Source organism: Hippopotamus amphibius, chromosome 9, assembly GCF_030028045.1.
Source record: "Hippopotamus amphibius kiboko isolate mHipAmp2 chromosome 9, mHipAmp2.hap2, whole genome shotgun sequence".
NCBI lineage: Eukaryota > Metazoa > Chordata > Mammalia > Artiodactyla > Hippopotamidae > Hippopotamus > Hippopotamus amphibius.
In genome coordinates this window covers 137,398,762-137,421,148 of record NC_080194.1, presented here as the reverse complement: position 1 = coordinate 137,421,148, position 22,387 = coordinate 137,398,762, and the positions used below count along the sequence as shown (strand labels likewise).

The 22,387-nt window shown below is 49.5% G+C and overlaps 1 protein-coding gene across 1 annotated transcript in view; it reads left to right on the top strand.

Moving 5' to 3' along the window:
- The first annotated feature begins 693 nt into the window (after window positions 1–693).
- GPR139 (G protein-coupled receptor 139) overlaps window positions 694–22,387 on the top strand; it is a 38,270-nt gene continuing 16,576 nt past the window's right edge. Inside the window, exon 1 of the mRNA XM_057695744.1 lies at window positions 694–817. Within this exon, the coding sequence (XP_057551727.1) occupies window positions 694–817 (124 nt within the window). The remainder of the gene's footprint in view (window positions 818–22,387) is intronic.

The window sequence follows — 22,387 nt, the reverse complement described above, 5'->3', positions numbered from 1 at the left end:
GGAGGAGAATCCTCAATATGGAGATGGACTCCAAGCACTGGCGGTGGGGAGGGGGTGGGGGGTGGCTAGGAAGAGAGGTGGCTGGGGGGAAGGTCGAGAAAGGCAAACTGAGGACACGCTGGAGGAGTACAGAGCCTTTGCTGGAGAAGCAGGTCCCACCCACACCACGCCCCTCCCGCGGCGGGTGGAGATGAGGGCAGCCTGTTCCCACCCAGGCTTCCTCTGGGGTTCCCAGGTCTAACTCCATCTCTTCTCTAGAAACTGGAGCCGAGAGAGGCAGCCGGGACCCCCTCCTCCCGAGCATCTCCCCCAGCCCGCCCCCCACCGGGTCCAGGCATAGCTGATTGGCTGAGGGGAGCGGCGTCCCAACCCCCAGGCTCCGAGGCGGGAGCCTAGCGGGTCGGAGGTGGGAGGCGCACCGACCGGCTCCGGGAGCCCCTCCCAGGTCCCTGCGCCCAGCGCCCTGCGCCCTGCGCCCTGCTCCCTGCGCCCTGCGGGAGGGCTGAGCCAGGACTCCAGACGGGCAGGTGCGGAGGGAGCAGAGGGGGCCGCGGCCAAGGGTAGAGGCACGTCCTGCAGGGAGAGAGGCGCTGCTGTTCCAGCTGCTGCCTTGGCGGCCGCCACCACCGAGCCGGCGTCCAGAACCGGGCTGGCAGGCCGGGCGCCGAGCCGAGGGGAGTGAGGGGCGCGCTCATGGAGCACACGCACGCCCACCTCGCAGCCAACAGCTCGCTGTCCTGGTCCCCCGGCTCGGCCTGCGGCTTGGGCTTCGTGCCCGTGGTCTACTACAGCCTCTTGCTGTGCCTCGGTTTACCAGGTGAGGGGCGTGGGGGAGAGGGAGGGAAGCCGGGAGCACTGAGTACGGGGCGACCCTGCCCAGGGCCCCCAGACCTAGTCACCCTCTCGGTGCGATCCCCGGCGCCCCCTCTGAAAAAGTTTACGCCTTAAGGGCAACTGCGGACATTTCCAGGCTGGGGGAGGAAAGGAAGTTGCGGTGGCCTAGCGGGGTCCGTGCGTGTGTGCGTCGCACGAGTGCGCGCGGCAGGCGATGCGCAGGGTGTGAGTGAGTCGGGGCGTGTTTGTGTGCGCGGCTGAAGCGGTCGGCGTCCGTGAGGGGGTCCAGGGAGGGCCGTGTGTGTGTGACTCGAGTGCAAGTCTGGACAGATGGTTTCGTGGGGGCCTTCCCTCTCCCGTCGCCCCCTACGTCCCCCCAGACGAGGGGAACCTCTGCCCCGGGGCGCGTCGCCGCCTGGCAGGAGATGAAGCTGGAAACCCTGAACCTGGACACCCTCTTGCTCCGGGGGCGCTGAGATGGAGCAGATGGTGCCAGGGATGAGCCCCCTCTGCCACCCTGAGGAACGCGTCTCCAAGCCGGCTAGGAGTCAGGGTGGCTGTGGGAGCCTGCCCTGGACAGGGCAAGGGTGCAGAGGAACACGGCGGCTGTGGAGGCTGCCACCTCAGGGGGGTCACAGTCTCCTTGAGGACATGCCTCACCCCTTAGCTTTGCCTCCCAGTCCACCCACCCTGGGCAGCTCACGGCTGCTGCAGATGTCTGGCTGGTCCCACATCCTAGCCCCCTGTCCAAGTGTAGCTGAGACTTGTACTGAATTCCTGAAGAGAGCTGAGCTGCTGGGGGAAGGGGGTGCTGAGGGGGGAAGGGGGGGGAGTTGCTGCTTGCCATGGTCGCCTGAATTTGGGGGGGGGGGGTCCTCGGGCTCCAGCTTGAGAGGGACCTTTCTTCCAGAGAGTCCCTGAGACAGTCTTTGTGGCAGAAAGATTCCTGAAGATCACTTGCAGGCAGATGGGAGAGAGGGACGGAAAGAAACAAACAAACAAAAATCCAATCCTATGTAAAGCCTAGAGCCGTAGCATCATCCACCCAGCTGTCTTTAGCATGCTGGGGTCCTGGGAACTTGGGAGCTGCATTTCTGAGAGCCTTGCTGAGATTTCCCTTCCAAAACATTCAACTTGGTGGTTATAGTCCCTGCTAAGGTTGTTTAAATAAATCCCTCTCCCAAATTTGGCAGGTTCAAGGAAGCATAAGTTTGCTAAGGCTGAGCCTCTCCCCCAGTGAGTGATGAGGCTTTTATTACTAACTAATCGCTCTGGCTGCCTGGGCAGACTCTAGCCTGATTTGCCCTGCCGGGGTGGTGGCACGTGTCCTGTAATTACTTAGGGCTGGCATTGATTTCAGCCCAGTTCCCACTCCCCACGCTGGCCCTCCTGAGCCTCTCCAGAGCTCTCCTTTGGAGAGTGGTGTTGAGAAGGTTGGTTATTTCCTGAACTGGAGAAGTGACAGGGCCCCTTTCTGACCCCCACCCCTCCATCTTCTCCTTGGGCTGAAGTAACCACTCTCTCAGGCTTTTCTTCTGAAAACCCCTTAAGGGACAGAACCGTAAAGCCAAGGAGAGGCTCTAAGGGTCCAGAGCAGGGAAATGAGGATGGGGAGAGTGAGGGAAAGCTCAGACCTTCAAATACCTCAAGGTGGGAGTCAAGGTACCACACACCTTTACAGCTTAACTCCTGCACCAGCTAGACCCTGCCTGACCCATTGGCATTGGCGCCTACTGTTTGCTAAGCACAGGCTCTTTAAGGCTGAGCCCAGAGCTTAGAGACTTAAAAAGAGTGAGGGATTGTGATTAGAATTCGGAGGGCGTTGATGTGTTCATACATTCAGAGTTATGACCACCTACTGTGTGCCAAGGGCTAAGGAAGTGTAAAAAGGGGACTCGGAAACCCCTAAGATGCAGTCTCTGAGGTCAGGGAGCCCATAAGTGGAGCTTGTGATGGATGCAGAAAGACCAGACATTTTGGAGAAAAAAGATGTGAGAGGCCAGGCTTGCAGCAGGATCATGGGCTGGTAGCAGCTTTGTTAATGGCTTGCAAGGTGGTTCAAAGGTGAAATCCTTCAGTCACTCTCTTAAAACTGTAAGGGCAGACAAGTATGTCCTAGTGACTAAGAATGCAGACTGTAGAATGAAGCAGAGCTGGGTATGAATCTATGACCCTTGTATGTCTCTGTGCCTTAGTTTCCACATCTGTAAAACGGGCCTTATGAGAGTACCTACCCCAAGAAATTGTGGTGAGAAGTAAAGGTGTTGATGGAGATGAAGGTGCCAGTTAAGCGCCAAGCTCGGTGCCCGACACCACGCGTTGATGGCTGCTGTGCTGCTGCAGTTGTGGTTATGATGCAGCTGATTTGGTTGTAGGGAGGAGGGGGCTGCTCAGCCCTGCCTGAGCCAGAGAAGGCACTGAGGGGCGTGCTGAGAAGAACATTCAGCTCAGTGCCCTGCTCCTCTGCTGAGCTCACTACCGTGTTCCCGGTCCCCAGCCCCCAGCAGTTAGCAAACCCTCGCTACCCTGCCTGGGACCCGAAGATGCCACTAAGCTGGGTGTGAAGGAACAGACCACAGGGCTTGGTAATATATTGCTGAAAACTGAGATTTTAATTGAATCCCTTTTCCTGGCCATGGACTCACCCAAATTCCAAATTCTCACTGTGGTGGTGGGAGACTGAAAGAGGGATGGGGAGGGCCTGAGTGTTTGGCAACAGGGGATCTGATACCTGGGGGAAAGCGGGGCTGTTTCTTAGCACCGTCAGCCTCTCAGTTGAAAGGAAGAGCTTGGAAAGGCCATGTGGTCCAATCCCCTGCCTCTAGGAATTATGCCAGACAGTCTGATTTATCTGGTCTTGTGTGGAATCCAAGGGGTTATCATGTGAAGTGTAGGCAGCACTCTGCCACTTCAGAATTTTTACTCTCTGTACCACGGTTTTCCCCACCCATAGAATGGCGGTAACCTTAGCCCACAGGCAGTGTGTGTTAAATAAGATGGCCCATGTTAAAATGGCTTAGCACAGTGCCTGGACTGTGGAAGGTACTGTCACTCGGTGCCTTCTCCACACTGGATCTTTTCCTGTATTAAATGCTTACATTGTTGCACTGAATCCCCACCACATCCGTGCAACCTATACGTGCCCTGAACACATTTTACAGAGGAGCAAACTGAGATTCAGAGACGTGGAGCATCTTGTCTACGGTCACACAGTCCAAGCAGCGTGCAAACACCTGCTCTTCGTTACTGCTGAGAAGCTCTTTTAACTAACTTCAGTCCTTCGTGATGTGTGCTCAGCGGAGAAGATCAGTGTCCCAGCTGTTCCTAAAACTCCATCTCTTTCCTTCTCCCTTTTAAATAAGGAAGACGTTTCCAACTTTTCAAAACACATGCAATAATCCAACACAGTAGAGTTGGGGACACTGATTGGGCCAGCTGGGACAAGACAGTGCAAAGCAGAAGGCGGTGCTGGAGGAAAAGATGAGCCTGAATGCCTGGGGGAAGAGAGTGGGAGGGAGGACGGGTGAGCCCGCCTGATAAGGAAGGAGTAGAGCAAAATTAAACCGAGATTTGAAAGATATTTTTAAAATATTACCTTTTAAAGGGCACAATGGATGTTAAGGGAGACAAAGTGAGGAAGATGAAGCCTGAAACCGCATGTAGAAGGGAGCGTTTCCACAACTGCCTGCCTGCCTCTGAGGGCGGGTGCCAGATGAAAGGAGACCGTGAGTCTGTAGCCTGGCAGGTAGTAAGTGCTTTGGCACATGCTAGTAACTGTTGTCACCCACGGGTGGAAGAATAGCTAAGCTGGGCTGAGCCCTCCAGATGTGTTCTCTTTTGCCTGTAAACGTCTTTAGAGAAAATGTAGTAAACATATTAAGACTACAAAGTCTGGAGCTGGACTTCTGGAGTTTGAGTGTTGGTTTTACTACTTATAAGCTGTGCGACTTTAGGCAAGTGGCTTTGACCTCTCTTTGCCTCGGTTTCCCCATCTATAAAGTGGGGATGATGGTAATAATGTACATACTTCTTAGGGCTCCCATAAGGATTAAATAAGTTACGCACTTACAATGCCTGGCACACAGGAAGCACTCTATCAGTCATTTTTTCATCATTTAAAAATTAGAGAAGTCAAGGGAAAATTCCCTACTTGTTTTGTGACATCAGCTTTAGCCTAAAATCAAAACTAGACAAGGACACTACAAGAAAACTACCAATCAATAGTCCTCATGAACATAGACATAAAAGTCCTCAACAAAATATTAGCAAATCTAATCCAGCACTGTATAAGAAGGATAATACATAAGACCGAGTTGGGTTTGTCTCAGGAATGCAAGGCCAGTTCAACATGTGAAAATCATTCACCATGTTAACAATGCGATTCACTGTATTAACAATGTGATTCACTGTATTAACGGAAAAAGAAAATCTATGTAATCATTTTAACAGATGCAGGGCAATACCGGACAGACTTCAGCATCCATCCACTTGATAAAACTTATCAAAGAACAGAGAGAGAACTTCTTTAACCTGATAAAGGACATCTATAAATAACCTACCACTAGCATCACACTTGATGATGGAAGATGGAACGCTTTCCCTGTAAGATCTGGAACAAGGCGAGGATGTTCTCATCGCTCCTACTCAGCGTCCTACTGGAAGTTTTAGCCAGCGCAGTAAGGCAAGAAAAAGGGGTGGGGTGGGGAGGTATACAGGAAGGAAGAAATTAAATCGTTTCTATTCCCAGATGATATAATCGCCTCCATAGACATTCACAAAGACCCCACAATAAAAGCTCCTAAGAACAAAATAAGTGAGTTCAGCATGTTTGCATACTGTTAATAGGCAAAAACCCTGTTGTATTTCTACATATTAGCAATGAACAATTTGAAATTAAACATTAGGATTAAAATAAAATAGATTTCCAGGTCCCCTAAAAAGCCAAAACTGAAAACATTAGGCTCATATTCCCAGAAAGTAGCAGTTGGCTATAGCTGAGGAATAGGCTGCTTTTCCTGTGAAGCTGCATGTGTGTGTGTGTGTGTGTGTGTGTTTGTGTGTGTACATGCACACACATTAAATAGGTAATAACATTTATATTACTTGAAGACCTAAAAGTATAAAAAAGACACACATTGCAAAGTCTCCCTCCCATCCTTTCCCCTGCTCCATCCCATCACCACCACCACCACCACACAAGTAACCACTGCATTAGTATCTTAGTTTCCTATTTATTCTTTCACGGTTTTAAGTATATATACAAGCAAATATGAATAAAGGATTTCAACTCTCCCTTTTTTCTTTTTACTTTTTCCAAAATGAGCACATTATACACACCATCCCATATCTTGCTTTTTTTCCACTTAATATATTAATCACCCAAAACACTACCTATAATGCGTTTTCATTCTTTAATGAATGTGCATAGTATTCAATTGTATATTTAATGGTTGCCCCTTCGAAAGCACACATGCACCCCAGTTCGAAACGGTCCCTGTGTGGTACACCTAATTCTCCTCTGAAACCTGTCTGCCGCTCTTAATGTGCCTTTGGCCTTAGGATCCGTGTTACGACAGTGGGAGAAAGCACTGCATGAGGAGTTCTGAATTCCAGGCTTGATTCTGGTAATAACTCACTGTGTGATCTTGGACAAGTCATTCTTAATGGTTCTGTCAAAGGCCCAGGAGAGCTGGGCTCTGCTTGTGTTGCTCAGTTAGAGACACGGCCTGTGGATGGGACATAAGTACAGACAGATGATGTAGCTGTGCTGGAGGCTACCTGGGCTGGCTGTGGGCTGGGGTCCAGAACAGTGGCTTTGTAATCCTTGCCTCCCACTAAGAGCTCAGTAAATGTTATTAACCTTCTGTGCCCTGCGTTGTTTTGTGGCCATTTGAAATAAAACATGCAAAGGCTTCTCATAGTCCCTCGCACATTATAGAAGCTCACATTGTTTTTACTGCCTAACACGTCAATGTGTTCAAGCCTTGTAAATCCCCCGAAGGCAGACACTGCTTTATACGTAGGTCTTTTCCATAAATGCACAGTTCCACACCAATGGTACCCACCAGATATGAAGCTCCATGTCCTGGCAAACTAGGAGAGAATGACCCAGTGGACAATGCAATCAGTGCCCTCGTAAGCCTAGGGAACGTGTACCCCTAAGCGAGCTTCCTGGGGTTCAGTAAAACCTCCAGAAATAATACCAGTCCAGAACACAAAACGGTCTTCAGCTACAGCTAGTGAAGAGAGTGACAAGTACCACCAGCGAGACCACCCTGCATGCGGCAGCCAGAATCGTGAACAGAAGGGGGCAGGGAGGTGGACACAGATCCTGCCACTGAACCTCCCTGTGGATCTGAAACATGTGGGCGATGTTTCTAGGGGGTACGGCCCTGCAGTGCTAGGGGTGGGGGAGAGCAGAGACCTGCCTGGGGCAGTCAGACCGTGTAAATGAACAAAATGGGCCAGTTTTAAGAACTGCTTCCCTTATCCAAAGAATTGTGCTTCCCTGTCGTTTTCCTGAAAACACTTGGCTCCTTTGGTCTCTCATCTCCCCTCAATGATAGAGATGTAAGTACCAAAAACATTGCCTTTCTCCTTAATAATTGCTAGCACTTATGTGGCATTCACTATGTGCTAGAGATTCTTCAAAGCACTTTATGTACATTAGCTTATTTAATTCTCTCGACAACCCTTTGAGGCATGGGTAATTATGCCCATTTTTCAGATGAGAACATTGAGACTCTTACCCAGGGTCACATAGCTAGAGAATGACAGAGCAGTACTCGGCACTGCTGTCCAGCTTTATTATAAGAACAAGGCAGCACACGTGCAATGACAGCTGACATCTGACACTCAGGCTGGGTTGAGAGATGGGGGGATAGATGAGAGGGAGGAGGGGGCCTGGGGGAGTTCGAGAGTGCTGCCACTGTTCAGCTTTCCAGCCAATGGTCCAGTGTTGCCCAATTGTTCCAAAAACTCTAGAAATCCAGATTTTTACATGAAATGTCCCAGTGTTTAATGTTGGCAACTAACTGAAAAATTTTAAAAACACTATGTGAGCCAGCACCGCCTGAGCCAAGTCAAACACGTCTGCAGGCTGGATAGGCCCACCAGGCTGCCAATTCACAAACTCCAGAGTGGGCAGAGCTGCAGGAAGCACCAAGAAACACCAAGGGGGTAACAGTGAGTGAAGAATAAAAACCAGAAGCTCAAGGAAGGAGTAAGAAATAATAGAGATGGAGACCCAAAAGAAAAAGCATGCCAACTCAGGAAACCAGGGACGTGGCATAAACTAGAAGGAAAAGCTGCAAGAGATACCACAAATTGCATGTTGACGATGTCTTCAAACACTACCATTTGGGGTGGGGGTAGGGGTTGCTGAGAATTGCCCTGAGAACCTGGCAGCGAGGGCTCAGTGGTCCCCAGAACTGGATGAAAGTTCTAACTTTGAGGCTTCTATTGGTGGGGCACTGGCAGGATGCTCAAAGCTCTCGAGCCTCCACGTTCCTCCCTGCAGAATGCGTGGAGCAGCGCCTTTCCCGCAGGCTTTATGGTGTGGACAAAATGAGACAATTTGCGGCTAGCCAGGGCCAAGAGCCTGCCACTCCATGGCTGCTGGGTTCTGGTGAGTCCAAACACTCCCACTTCACAAAACGAGGACACTGAGACCTCACCCAGAGTCACAGAGCTGGGAATGGCAGAGTCTGAACCAGAACGTAGTTTTCCCAAGCCTCGCTTCGTTCACGTTTTACGAGATCACATGCCGGTGGTCTCTGAAGAGGAAGCAAAGTCATGAGAGTAAAGGAGCAGGAGGCTACAGCATTTTAGAGCTCGGGGCGATCACCTAGATTTGGGGGGGGTCTGCTGCTGTTTTATGTAGGATTATTTTAGGTGGTACAAGGCTACAGCATTAAATCCCTTTTCAGGTTTCTTAATCCTTCTGATTCCATCAAAGGGAGAGTCTCTGCTAGGCGCCAGTGTGTCTTTAACACCTTTGCATGTGTGCTAAATCTCCCTTTTTAACAGACACGGAGCAGGCCGAGGGCTCAGCATCTCGGCAGGCGGCAGTATCTAGCTAGAATTTAATGTCACTCTTGTGTTGTCATTGTATTTATTTTTAAGGCCGCCTTCTGTTTACAACAGGAAGGTGGGCTTGTTATGCACGATGGTCATGCTTGCATGTAGCTGTTGAGCATTTGACACTTAACTAGTGCAACTTGCAGAACTGGGTTTTTATCTCATTTCCATTAATTTACAATGAAAATCTGCTCCTCGACTCAGTTATTAGAAAATAACTGTATGCTTAGAACAACTTGAGTATGTGAGTCTACTCTTTTAACTGTACACTTTATGGGATCTAAACAGAGACCAAGGATTTCCAGTGGTAATTTAGCATCCATAGAGAGAGTGCTGGAAGTGTAAAGTACACGGCAGACTCTGGACATTTAGTATGAAAAAAAGGCTAAATATCTGGGTGATGTATATGGATTACATTTTGGGTGAAAGTGGTTGAATAAAAGATATTGTTAAAATTAATGTCACCTGTTTCTTTTTTTTTTTTTTTTTGATGTGGCTGCTAGAAAAATTGAAAGTACATATGTAGTTCATATGTAGTTCACGTTACATTTATATCGGAGAGTAGTATTATATAAAGTATAAATTCAAGGAAAAAAGGCAAATCACTTTAAAACAAGATGTTAAGTAAATAATAATACAGGGGACACACGAATATGGCAAACGTGACAACATTGGTGGGCCAGTTACTAACATCTGGGGAACGCTGATCTAATGCAATGCTCTTGATGAAAAAACTGAGGCCCAGAGAGGGCAAGGAAGTTCCCCCAAGGTTTCACAGCTAATTAGGGACGACCTTGACCAAATCAAGTGAGCTTTGGCCATTGCAGGGGTGCTACACTTGCCATCTCCACGCCTCTCCCCCCAAGAGAAATGTAAGGAAGGTAGGATCAGGGTGTGGGGGGGATGTGGCTACCCTGGCGCCCAGTGGAATTCAGAGGGAAGAAACTTCTCTGTACGGACGGCCAAGGAGCTTGGCCTTCCTCTCACGTGGAAGCAGAATGACTGGGGTTTTGCCTGAGGAAAGGCATGACCAGTTGAACTATACTGAGGGGAAGCTAGGGCTTTTAAGCCAAAGGTATGTTTTCATTTTGCCCCATGACAAAGAAGGATGAGAGGAGAAACCAGAGGGTACAACTCAACCCAGAGAGCATCTGCATTCATTGATTCCCTTACCCACCCATCCTTCCATCCGGCCATCTGTCCGTGTGCCCGGCAGTGCCAAGTACCAGGCACTGTACTAGGCACATGACAAACCAAAAAAATCCCCCGGCTTGCCTCTGTGCACATGTGCACACAACCACACACACACACATGCACAAATACACACACGTGTGCACACACACGTGCACACACACACAACCACCCACACACACACACACAACCACACACACACATGGGAAAGACCAGCATGAACAGAAGCCCGAATAAATGTAAACAGTCACCTATGAGAAGATCATGAAGGAGAGAGGGGCACATGGGGCGCTCTTTATGGGGTGACCTGCCCAAACGGGGAGCCCAAGGATGGGGAGCCCCAGGAGGAGCAGCTGGAACCTGAGGCTGAGGCGGGGAAGGATGGAAGGAGGAGGGCGACGGGAGTGGGCTGTGTGGCCACCTGTGGCAGGAGGGCACCTGGTGCCCACACTGCGGGACGGAAGGAGCAGCCGAGTCTGGGGCCCAAAGGTGGCCGCGTTGCGGAGAAACATGGTGTGAGATGAGAACCAAGGGGCACAGGAAGCCAGAGCTTCATAAAAACCACGCACCTTGACCCTGAGCTGAGACAACAGGCTCTGCAGCGGGAGGACTGATGGGTCCACCAGCAGCTTCTTTCCTTCCCCATCATCTGCTGTCGATAGAGCTCAGGGAATTGCTTTTCTGCCACAGACATTTCTTATCATTTTCAGCTAAGTGGAGAGCAAGCCATCGGCCACATCACTTCAACTGAGGGCCTCTGCGCGCACGCACAGACACACGCACACACACGCAGATACACAGAGATGGGCACACACAGATACACACAGACAGACACACACACACACCACACACACACACACACAGACACACACACACTCCACAAGCAAAGTCATAGACTAGCCGGTGGTCCTGTTCTGGCTGCAGCCTTGCTTTTAGCATTCCTGGCCTCACCCCTTGGTTCAGCTCCACCCAACCACTGACAAGAACCATCATCTGCCTCTCGAAAGAAAAGCAGCAGCTTCCCTGGAAAGTGGTAGAACAGAGCAGTGATTGCAGAGAGAACTTGAACCAGCGGGGCCAGTGTGTGAGGAGTGTGGGAATGGGTGTTCCTTAAAGGAATCACAGGACCCGCGCTCTTGACCTTCACAGAGTGTGGTTCCTGCACATGTCCTCCCTCCACATGTCCTCCCTCCACACCCAGGACTCTTCCAGAACTCCACCACTCCTGGCCAGAGGGAGTTCCACTTTGCTAGCTGTGAGGTCTTTTTTTTTTTTTGGCTGTGCGGGGCTTTGGGCTTTTCTCTAGTTGTGGCGAGCAGGGGCTACACTTCGTTGCAGTGTGCGGGCTTCTCAGTGCGGTGGCTTCTCTTCTTGCAGAGCATGGGCTATAGGCACCCGGGCTTCAGTAGTTGCGGTGCACGGGCTTAGTTGCTCCTTGGCACATGGGATCTTCCCGGACCAGGGCTCAAACCCCTGCATTGGCAGGCGGATTCTTTTTTTTTTTTTTTTTTTTTTTTTTTATTATTTTATTTTATTTTTTTGGGGGGTACACCAGGTTCAATCAACTGTTTTTATACACATATCCCCGTATTCCCTCCCTTCCTTGACGCCCCCCCCTCGAGTCCCCCCCACCCTCCCTGCCCCAGTCCTCTAAGGCATCTGCCATCCTCGAGTTGGACTCCCTTTGTTATACAACAACTTCCCACTGACTATTTTACAGTTGGTAGTATATATATGTCTGTACTACTCTCCCGCTTCTTCTCAGTTTCCCCTTCACCCCCCGCCCCCTCCCATACCTCGAGTTCTCCAGTCCATTCCCTGTATCTGCTTCCCTGTTCTTGTCACTGAGTTCATCAGTACCATTTTTAGATTCCGTATATGTGAGTTAGCATACAATATTTGTCTTTCTCTTTCTGACTTACTTCACTCTGTATGACAGATTGTAGTTCTATCCACCTCATTACATATAGCTCCATCTCATCCCTTTTTATAGCTGAGTAATATTCCATTGTATATATATGCCACATCTTCTGTATCCATTCATTTGTTGATGGGCATTTAGGTTGCTTCCATGTCCTGGCTATTGTAAAGAGTGGGCAGGCGGATTCTTAACCACTGCTCCACCAGGGAAGTCCCAGCTGTGAGGTCTTGAGTGGGTGATTTCCTCTTCTTCGAGCCTCAGTCTCCCACTGAGCATGCATATGTGGAGACCCTTCCAGCTGCCAGGAACCGCTGTCAGCGTTGGGGGAAAAGCAGGGGACCGAGCAGTGAGTGAGGAAACCATGCATGCACAAAGCCGTGTTAGATACTGATACGCCTAAGGGGATAAGAAGACGCGGTAGAGTGATGGGGGCAGGCGAGGGCTCTCGGGAGAGCTGATGTCTGAGTGGAGGCTGGAATGATGCGCAGGCACCATGCGGCAGTGGGAAAGGAAGGGCGCGTGGGCGGAGGGACCGGGAGGGTGAAAGCCGGGAGGGGGGCTGCGCCTCGCGGAGGCAGAGCTGCAGGGCTGGGATGTGACAAGCAGAGGTGGGGACAAGGCAGTCACAGGCTGGATGGCCTGGGCCTTCGGTCCAGGGAGGAGCTTGGATTTTACTCTAAGTGTTGCAAGACACACTAAGCAGATGACATGACCTAATCTGAGTTTTCCAAAGGCCTGTCTGGCTGCTGTGAGAAGACTCGAGGGAAGGTGGTGCGAGGGGAGCAGTGAGCAGCTGAGGAGGCAGCTGCCGTGGGAAGAGGTGTCAAGGGCCCCTGGGCGCCGGCGCAGGGCAGGGCACGCAGCAGGAGTGCAGGTCAAGGGTCACATTCACAGCCCTCACATCCCAGTCCTGCCCACCTACCATCTCCTCTGTCTCCAAGTAAAACAGAGGCGGGCAAGAGCAGTCATGTCCACGGACATGTGCCCGCCCTGGGGCCCTGGGGGGGGCCGCCCGCGCTGGGAGGGCCGTGGACAAGTGCCACTGATGGTCCAGCTGTCCCTTACAAGAGCTGTGATCAGAGAGGAAGCAAGTGCCTGGGCGGGAAGAACAGGGTTACCTGCGGTTCTGTCCCTTGACAAATGAACGGGAGCGCGTTGTGGCCAGCGTGGCAGAGGGACATTGTCACTGTGACTGCATTCAGTTCTGAGGACCAGGGTCAAGCAGGTGGAAGGGAGTAACGTCCCCAAGGCTGAGGTGGAGACACTGAGGACATCTTGACAATAGGCGGAGAGAGCTCGTGGAAGAGGGAAGAGAAGACTTGTCGCCTCTTGGATCGTCTCAGAGTCGACCTTCTGGACAGAGGAGGTGGGCTCTGAGAAATGAGAGGACTTTTTTCCCTTAATCACTGTCAGCACGAAATGCTGGTCAGATGCCTGCTGGTTAACACCTTCTCAAGCCCCTCATGACATCACTTCCCAAAGAGGCCTGGACTGGGGGTCACAGCCGACAGCTGACTGGAAACTCAGAGCTTTCAAAGTGGGAGAGAAGCCTGTTGAAGGTTTGCTTCTAAAGCAGTACCTTTCCTGCTAACATTCAGAGACAAGCTCATAACAATTCAGATTTCTCATGACTCTTGAGAAATTTTAAAGTCTGGCAAAACTGAGCTCTCCTCGACTGTCATCAAGTGCCGAGAGCCAGGTAGCCGTGGCCGCCTTCACACGGAGCTGGTGCTGTCCAGCTCATCACAGGCCCGCCTCTCGCTACTCATGCCCAACGCAAAGATGACTTTCCTCAAATTTAACAATGGATACAACACACACACACCCCGTATCCACATACAGTATCACACTTTTGGCCTCATACCCACTTTCCAACTACTCTAAATGCTTTACTGCAAGAAAGGAGGTTGGTAAGACCTGGATTTGGGATCCACTGGACCTGCTGGGTGTGTGCAATTAACTTCTCTGGGGCTCTATTTCCACATCTATAACACAAAGCTAAGAGTATCCACACTGCTGAGAGTACATGAGACGGTGCACATCACGGGCCTGGCGTGTAGCAGGTGATCGGGGTCAAAAAACCAAAACATTAAACAGAAGCAATATTGTAACAAATTCCATAAAGGTTTTTAATAAATGGTCCACATCAAAAAAAAAAGAAAAAAAAAACAAGATTGACAAGGGCTCTTGGGCTGCATGAAGGATGAGGCCCTGCTTTGTGCTGAAGGTTATAGGGGATAACAGTGGGGGAAAGGACAAAGATGATGGTGAAGTGGTGCCTTAAAGTGCTCACACTAGTTAGGTAGAAAGGCAAATAAATAATCATAATGCAATGTGGCATATTCTATAACATTAGCGAGGATGAGGCATTTAAATTCCTGTGGGGACCCACACTTATCTCTGCCTGGGAGCAACAAAAAGATACTGAGTCAGGCGATGTGTCCTTGACAGTTGGCACAGGGTCTGAGTCCTCTCTTTGACTCCTGTGCCCTCTGGTATTGGCATATGGCACATGGTAAAGGGCTTGTTCAGTATTGGATGGATGGATGGATGGATGGATGGATAGATGGATGGGCGGATGGATGGAGGGAGGGACGGGTGGATGGATGAATAAACAGATGACTGCCTTCTTAATTCCGTAAGTGTAATTTCCTTACTCATCTTGAAGAGACTGAAGAAAACATCTTGACCATAACTGTCATCCTCGTCATCCTCATCATCACCACCACTACCATTTACTGAGCACTTACTCGGAGACAAACACTAGATCACTTTGCTCCATGATGCCTCATTTAATCCTCACAGCAGTGGCCATGAGGTTGGAACTTCTGTGCTCATTTGGGCAGGTGGGGAAGCTGAGACTCTGAGAAGTAAAGTGAGCTTCCCCAGAATTCAGCCACTGAGCAGCAGAGCTGAGCTGCGACAAGCCTGTGCACCCCTGCTTGTGCCCGTGCTGCTGCTGGGCCTGCAGTGGACACTGGTATTCAGAGCATCAGAGAGGACAGATGCCATGTCCACAGACCTCTGCCTCCCAGCCTGGTCTTTGCACGCATTTTGAGGGACCATGTCTTCCTTCACGATTGAGGACTCTCCCAGCGTCCCCAGTGCCCTTTCCCCAAGCAGATGGTTTAATTACTTGAAATTATTTTTAAGCAAGGACAGGAAGGTGAATTCCCTCTCTACCCCACACCTAACCTACAAAATGAAAATTGAGTTGCCTCTTTTCTTTTCAAGTAGCATATTGTGATGAAACAACTCCATGGAAAACTCTGCCATCTTCCAGAGCCTTCCAAGGTCTCCTTTATCAGCCAGAAGTGGACTTGATTCAAGCAAGTGCTCAGAATTCTAAATCCAGTTCATAGGGTGAATGTTTATTGACCACCAATTACGTGCCAGGCTCTGTTCCTAATGTTTAAAAAGAGTCATCAGTAATAGCCATTAATGTTATTATAGTGTTGGCCAATATGCAAAGTGAATTAAAATTTACAAAGGGCTTTCTCATCCATTATGAAACTGAAGTTAAGAGGAGTAAAATAGCTTTCCCAAGTTACTCCTAGTAAGCAGCCCTAAAAAACCAAAGCTACATCATTGGATCTCAAACCCAGGGTTGCTTGTTCCACTAAATATACAAAAGCTGCTAAAGACAGGAATGAGCCCCCACGAATGGAGCCACCCCTCTGAATCCTGCTGGGACTTTCCAGTATTCATTCATTTGAGAACAGAGTACTCCGTCCTGGTGCCACAAACAGATCTGGGTTCCTGCCCTCAGGGAGAGCACAGTCTAGTTGGAGAGATGAAAAAGCAGTGTGAAGGTTAGAGTGTGATGTACCAGAAGTGAGCCTGAGTACCATGGGACACAGAGGAAGGCGTCAACTCCAGTTCTGGGTTGGGGGCAGCACTGAGGATGGGGTGGGGCTATCAGGGCAGATATTTGCCCCTGCTCTCTGGAACTCCCCTTCCTCCCATCTGGAATTTGAGATGCTGTGTGTGTTCTGACCACGAGTCTGTTTCTTCATCACGCACAGCGCTGAGCACCTCCTTCAGCATCAGAACGATTGCCGAGGACTGGGGACCAGAAAGAGGAATGAACTTTGCCCATGCTTTCAAGACACACACTGTCCAGTAGGCAAAACAAGTAAATTGAAAGTGATTAGGTTGTATTATGTGAAATTGTCAATATTTGGCCACTTTTTGCCTTTTAAAATGTCCATTTTGTATGGGTAAACTTATTACCCTATAATGTAATAACTTGCGGTTCTGAAGAAAAGCTCAGGATAATATGAGATTCCCAAATCCTAAGCCAAATACTGCACACTTCCTCCTCCACCACCCCTCTGTGGCAGTCAGTATCCACTGCTGAAGCTTAGCGAGCACGGCTACTGAAATCTTGACAGTGGAATCATAACAAACATTAATTGAGTGCCTACTACCTACTGGGCACTGTTTCAAGCACTTTCCATGAATTAACTCATTTAATCCTAATAACCCCATGAAGTAAATGCTATTATTATCCCATTTTACAGATAAGGAAACTGAGGCACATGGTTGTTAAGTGGCTCAAGGTCACACAGTGCTATGGCAAAGACAGACTTCTGACCCAGACAGACACAGGGAGCCAGAGCCTGTGTGCCCATCTGTTAGCTGCAGCAAGGGATGGAGATTTCCATAGTGCTTTCCATCAGTTTTGTGAGAGACTTAGGGAGATTTCAGGCACAAGCAGGGCTGCTTGGAGACCCAGGAGACAAAGTACAACCCAGAGTTGGAAAGGAGGCCATTCTTAGAATGCTATGAATGGAATCTTCTGCCCCTTCCATCTTCTGATCGGCCGTTGCTGTTACGTTTGGGCTTGGGTCCTCTTGAGGTCTCACTTGCTCGTTCCAAAAAAATTTTAACTACTTGTCTTGAGTTCTCTAAACATACTATTATATAATCTGCAAATAAGAATAATAATAAATATGCTTTCTTGAATAGTTTCACCTCTGTGTTTAGTTTCCTACCTTAGCGTTTTGGTTAAACTGTAGATTTGGATTCTTTATGAGTAGCATTAGTATGTAATAATAAAGTTACTTTTACCAATAGTATTTTATTAGACTGAGGGAAATTGATTGAGGTCTTGAGCAAACGTAGACAAACGGCTTCAGGAACAGAGGGGCAGGGGCCAGGGTGGAGCTAAGAAGTCCCTGCAGTGACTCAGGTATATGATGCCATCTAACTTGGATGCTGCACTAACCAAATATTTATCAAGTGCCTACTCTCTGTCAGACACAGTGCTAGTGACTAAGAATATGTCCCAAAACGAAGCAGACACAGACCTACCCCCCGACCCCAGAGCTCTCAGTGTCAGAGGAAAGAGAAGAGACAGGGTGCATCTAAGAAGTATTCGGATAAAGAATTAGCTGGTTGTGATCTCATGGGTGGGCAACAAAAAATTACCGCAAGTTCTCAAAACCTGGTACTGTAATTAATGATGACCAGGAAATTGGCTGAATTTTTACTAGCATCCAAAATCTATTACAATTTACCCACCTGAAAAAAAGATGAGAGCAATGAAATGAGAATTTTTCATTTATGAATGTTTTTGAGAACGTGGATTCAAGAGAAATTAGCAAGTATTTTAATTTTCTGCTCTCTCCTTCCGATACCAGTCAGGCTCCTCTGAAACATCTTCTGAGGATGCGCATTTGCCTAACGCTTCTCCAGTTTGCAGAGCCGCTTCCCATGCGCTGTCTCCTTCGGTCCCCACAACAACCTTGGGAGTCTGCACAGCAATCTCACTGAGGTTATCACACTGGAGTCTTGAATTCTCAAACCTCATTTCCCCGCAGTCCACACGCCAGCCAAGCCTGTCCTTTTACAGTTCTGCAAACACAGCATGGTTTCACACTTGCTTGATTTTGTCCTCGTGGTTCCCTCTGACAAGAAAGAAGCCCACCCCTCCCCTGTTCAACCAAGGAGTGCCCTCTTCATGCTGGGAAACCCTGGGAGGCAGGGAAAGGCCTTTTTCCCTGGGGGACCCTGGAGTCAGGAGCACCCAAGCAGGGGGCCCGTAACAGAGGCAGACCAGCAGGTCTGTGAGCACAGGGTCTGTCCTGCAGCGGATTTGGGTGTCAGTAGAAGCAATGATCCCAAGGCCTTCTGACTGCTTAAAGAGTGTAGCAGTTAACGCTTTGCAGTTGGACAGACCTGAGTTCAAATCATGGCTTTACTAGCTTTGTATACTCGGGCAAGTCTCTAAACCCAGTCCCGAATTCCCTCCTCTGTAGAAAGGATCTGACAATACCCACCTTTAAAGTGAGGGGAGCAGCAGTGGCTATTAAGTGTAAAACACTTATCACTGTTTTTAGCATATAAGAGATTGTTAAGTGGAAGCTCTTCTTCTTATTATTAAGACCACTTCCAGGAATGCCCTGGCGATCCCGTGGTTAAGACTGTGCACTTGAATTGCCAAGGGGCCTGGGTTCGATCCCTTGTCGGGGAACTAAGATCCCACAAGCTGTGCAATGAGACCAAAAACAAACAAAACAAACAAAAACCAAATAAGTAAAAAAAACATAGCCTGGAGAGTTGGATTGAATTTTTCAAAATAGCAACATTATAAAAAAAAAGAGAGAGAGACCACTTCCCTCATGGCAGAAAAGGTATAGGATCACTCATCACCATCGTCATCACTATTATTACTCCTGTTGCTATTATTATTACGTTTTCTGTTATTTCTAACGAGAGAATAAAAAACCCTTGCTTTTCTACTGACACTCCCTGTCCTCTCTTGGAAATGATATTTCTGCTCAGAAAAGAAAGGGAGGCAGATTGTGTTGTCATAGGCAGGGCCGCAGCAGAGCATCAGGGGCATCCATCTACGGGGCTGGACAAGCCGGCTCCTACAGGGTCAAGGACAAGGGTCAACCAGACACAGGGGGTGAGGAGTGTTACAGGAAGAGAGAACTGCACAGGCAGAGACTGAGAGCTGGAGACAGTGAGGCTTGTTTGGGGAGCTGCAGGTGTCATGGTTCCTCCCAGCGGGGACAGAGGGAGGGCAGGAGTGGCGAGTGGGATGGGATGGAGACGGGAGCCGGGGCCACGATTCCGGTGGTGTCTACTATGCAGCCCTAACTTTTCTAAGCACTCTCTACGCATTAACTTCTGTAGTCCTAACAATAGGCTCCATTTCACAGATGAGCGCATGGAGGCACAGAAAAGTTAGGTAACTTGCCCAGGGTCACGCAGCAAGTACGAGTCAGATCTGGATCCAGTGCCCAAGCTCATCACCACGGCACTAGGAAGGTCATTGCTTCTTCTCGTCTGTGACATTCAGGCGTGTGTCCTCAAACCTGAAGAGAAACAAACCCCCTCAAAATCACGAGGAAGCAAGCTGTCCTTCACCTGCTGAAGCCAGCTCGGGCAGAATGGAAGCTACTGTCTCTCTCTGCCACCTCCCAGTGTGCAGAGGTGGGTCTTTAGAAGTTCCCAAACATAAATCCATTTCCATATAATTATACCTCCTTGACCTACATGTCATTTGGCTGTGTGCATGGGCTGGAGGCACAAAAACCAATTTCTCCAACCAGAGAAAATTGCTTCCTGAGGCCCCCGGGTAATTAGACATTGTCTTCTGGGCATGGCCTGTTCCCTGTCTGTCCCCGTCCTCTGGCACAGGTGCTGCCACTTCAGCCCCTTGTCTGCTGGGAGAATGCAGGTCCCATTGTGGAACAGAACATCCACCAGGACGGCGGCCTTGGAGAACGTGCAGCCGGGCGGGGTGCCTCAGAGAATTTCCCAGTGTTCTCGAACATCCAAATCCCGTGGCACTTTCCCCTGCCAGCCTACGAGGGGAAGGGGGCATGTTATGACGGAAGATGGTACCTCTCAGCACTGCTGCTGCTCCTAGCAAATGTTATATTGAAGGAAGCTACAGTACCAACCCATGTTTGGAACTTTCAATGTTACATAAAGGACCCTCTGTTCTCCACAACCCCCTCATCTACCTTCAGGGATGTCTGTGGTTTGGTACAGAAATAACAAGCATCTTACTTAGTAAAACCCTTTAATGCTTAAAGCCTTTCAATGACTCTCCATTGCCTCAGGACAAATTCAACTCAAACCCAGTTTGAATCATTAGAATCAAGTGCTGTTACTTCTCTATCTCTTGTCCCACCAGGCCTCCCTCCAACTCCCTCTCCAGCTCCAGGTAGGGGCAGGAAGATGGCAGAAATGAGTGAGGCCTGTGGGGACTTATTGAACTGGAGGGTAGCCCCATGTGGAAATGTGGGCCCAGTGTGGCTTCCCCTTCTGATTTTCAAAAGAAGTTCAAATCCTCAACTGGATGTGAAATACTCCAATTTGTAAACATGGCAACTGATTCAAAAATCTTAAAGGTACATCTCAAGCCCCCAGTCTGTGGCCTCTATTCCATGCTGAGTTCCAGCTGCTCCAGTGGCCATCCTCCCTCTCTCACCTCTTGGCCTTTGCACATTCTGTTCCCTCTTGTCGACACACTTTGCTCCCCAGTCACTCGATTGGCTGCCTCTCCTCCATGTCACTGCACATGCGCCACTTCCTCCAAGAAGCCTTCCGTGATCCTCCAGGTTAGACTCGTTACCCCTTCCTAAGTGCTCCCATAGCACGCTGCCTCCTGCTGTTGTGGAGCTTCACCCCGGGGATCTATCTGGCTTCTGCGAGGCTGGGCGTTCCAGAAAGGAAGAAACCATTTCCTCTGGTTTACTGTGATGTCCACCGCTGTAGCCAGGTGCTGAATCCGGCAGGGATTCCAATGGCCTGAATGTCTTGGTGGATATGCAAAATCCTCCTCACCCCTGAGTGTCTTGGGTTGGGCTGGTGAGCAACAAAATGAACACTTACTGAGCACTCACTATGTGTCAAATACACTTCTAAGCCCTTGACTTAATTCCCACAAGAACCCTAGGAGACAGGTATCATTATCCCCATTTTACACAGTATTTAAGTAACTTAGTCAGGATCACAAAGCTGGGAATTGACAAACTTGGGATTCAAGCCCATGAGGTCTGGTTTCAGAGCTGGGGCTTCCCACGTTCCAACAAGGGAAAGAGTCAGCGCTCTAAGAAAGAAACTATCACTCCCGATAGAGAAATGAATGATACTTTTGGATGCTTTTATACATGAAGTTACTCAGTCTTCTTAATAAGCCCTTTGGGGAAATGGTATTTTCCCCATTGCACAGATGAGGAAACTGAGTTAAGAGCATGCCTGGAATGGGGAATGTGAACCTATATCCGTCAGCCATCATAGGAGATAATAAGAAAACGTTCCCAAGAGGCTGCCTAGAGAGACTGGGTTTAAAGAGAAGACAGAGGAAGGGCTAAATTCAAGTCATCATGGATATAACGGGGCATCACGGCAGTGGCAGCCAGCAGATGAATGCTTCGCAGAGAGTGCCTTGGGGGATCCGCCCATCCACCCACCCATCCATCCACTCATCCACCCATCCATCCACCCATTCACCCATCCATCCACCCATCCATCCACCCATCCATCCACCCATCCATCCACCCATTCACCCATCCATCCACCCATCCATACATCCATCCACCCACCCATCCATCCATCCACCCACCTGTCCGTCCATCCAACCATCCTTCCGTCCATCCACCCATGCGCCCATCCACCCATCTGTCCACCCATCCACCCAGCCAGCCAGCCAGCCACCCACCCATCCACCCGTCCGTCCACCCATCTACCCACCCCTCCACCCACCCGTCCACCTGTCCACCCACCCAGCCACCCACCCACCCAGCCTCCCAGCCAGCCAACCAGCCAGCCAGCCATCCACCCATCCGTCCACCTGTCCGTCCACCCGTCCACCCACCCATCCATCCGTCACCATTTCATTCCTCTAACAGTGACATAGTGCATACTCTTTGATTGACCTGTGATAGGCCCTCAAGGTTCAGAGAAAAAAGATACAGTCTCTGCCTTTCCAGTGGCTCCCAGTGAATGGGTGATAAAGATTTTGAAGGAGATTAGTACAAAAATGTTCTAAATACTGTATCCAATGAGGTGCTTACCTCAGTGCATTGAGATCAGGAAAGGCTTTAAAAGTAAAAAGTCTGCCAGGCAAAGTGGTGTAGGCAGGGAAGGCATTTCAGGCAGAAGAAATAGCCCATACAATGCTACAAAGCTAAGAAAGAGCACTGCACATGCAGGCAATAGCTCGTAAAGTGAAGAGCATTTGCATGGGATGCAGAAGGACGCAGATGGTGTGGGAGGTGTCTGGTTGGCTGTACAGAGACACTGGATTTTGCTGTAGGGTAGAGGTTTCAAACCTGTGGCCCATGGGCCACCCTGTGTGTGTGTGTGTGTGTGTGTGTGTGTGTGTGTGTGGTGTGT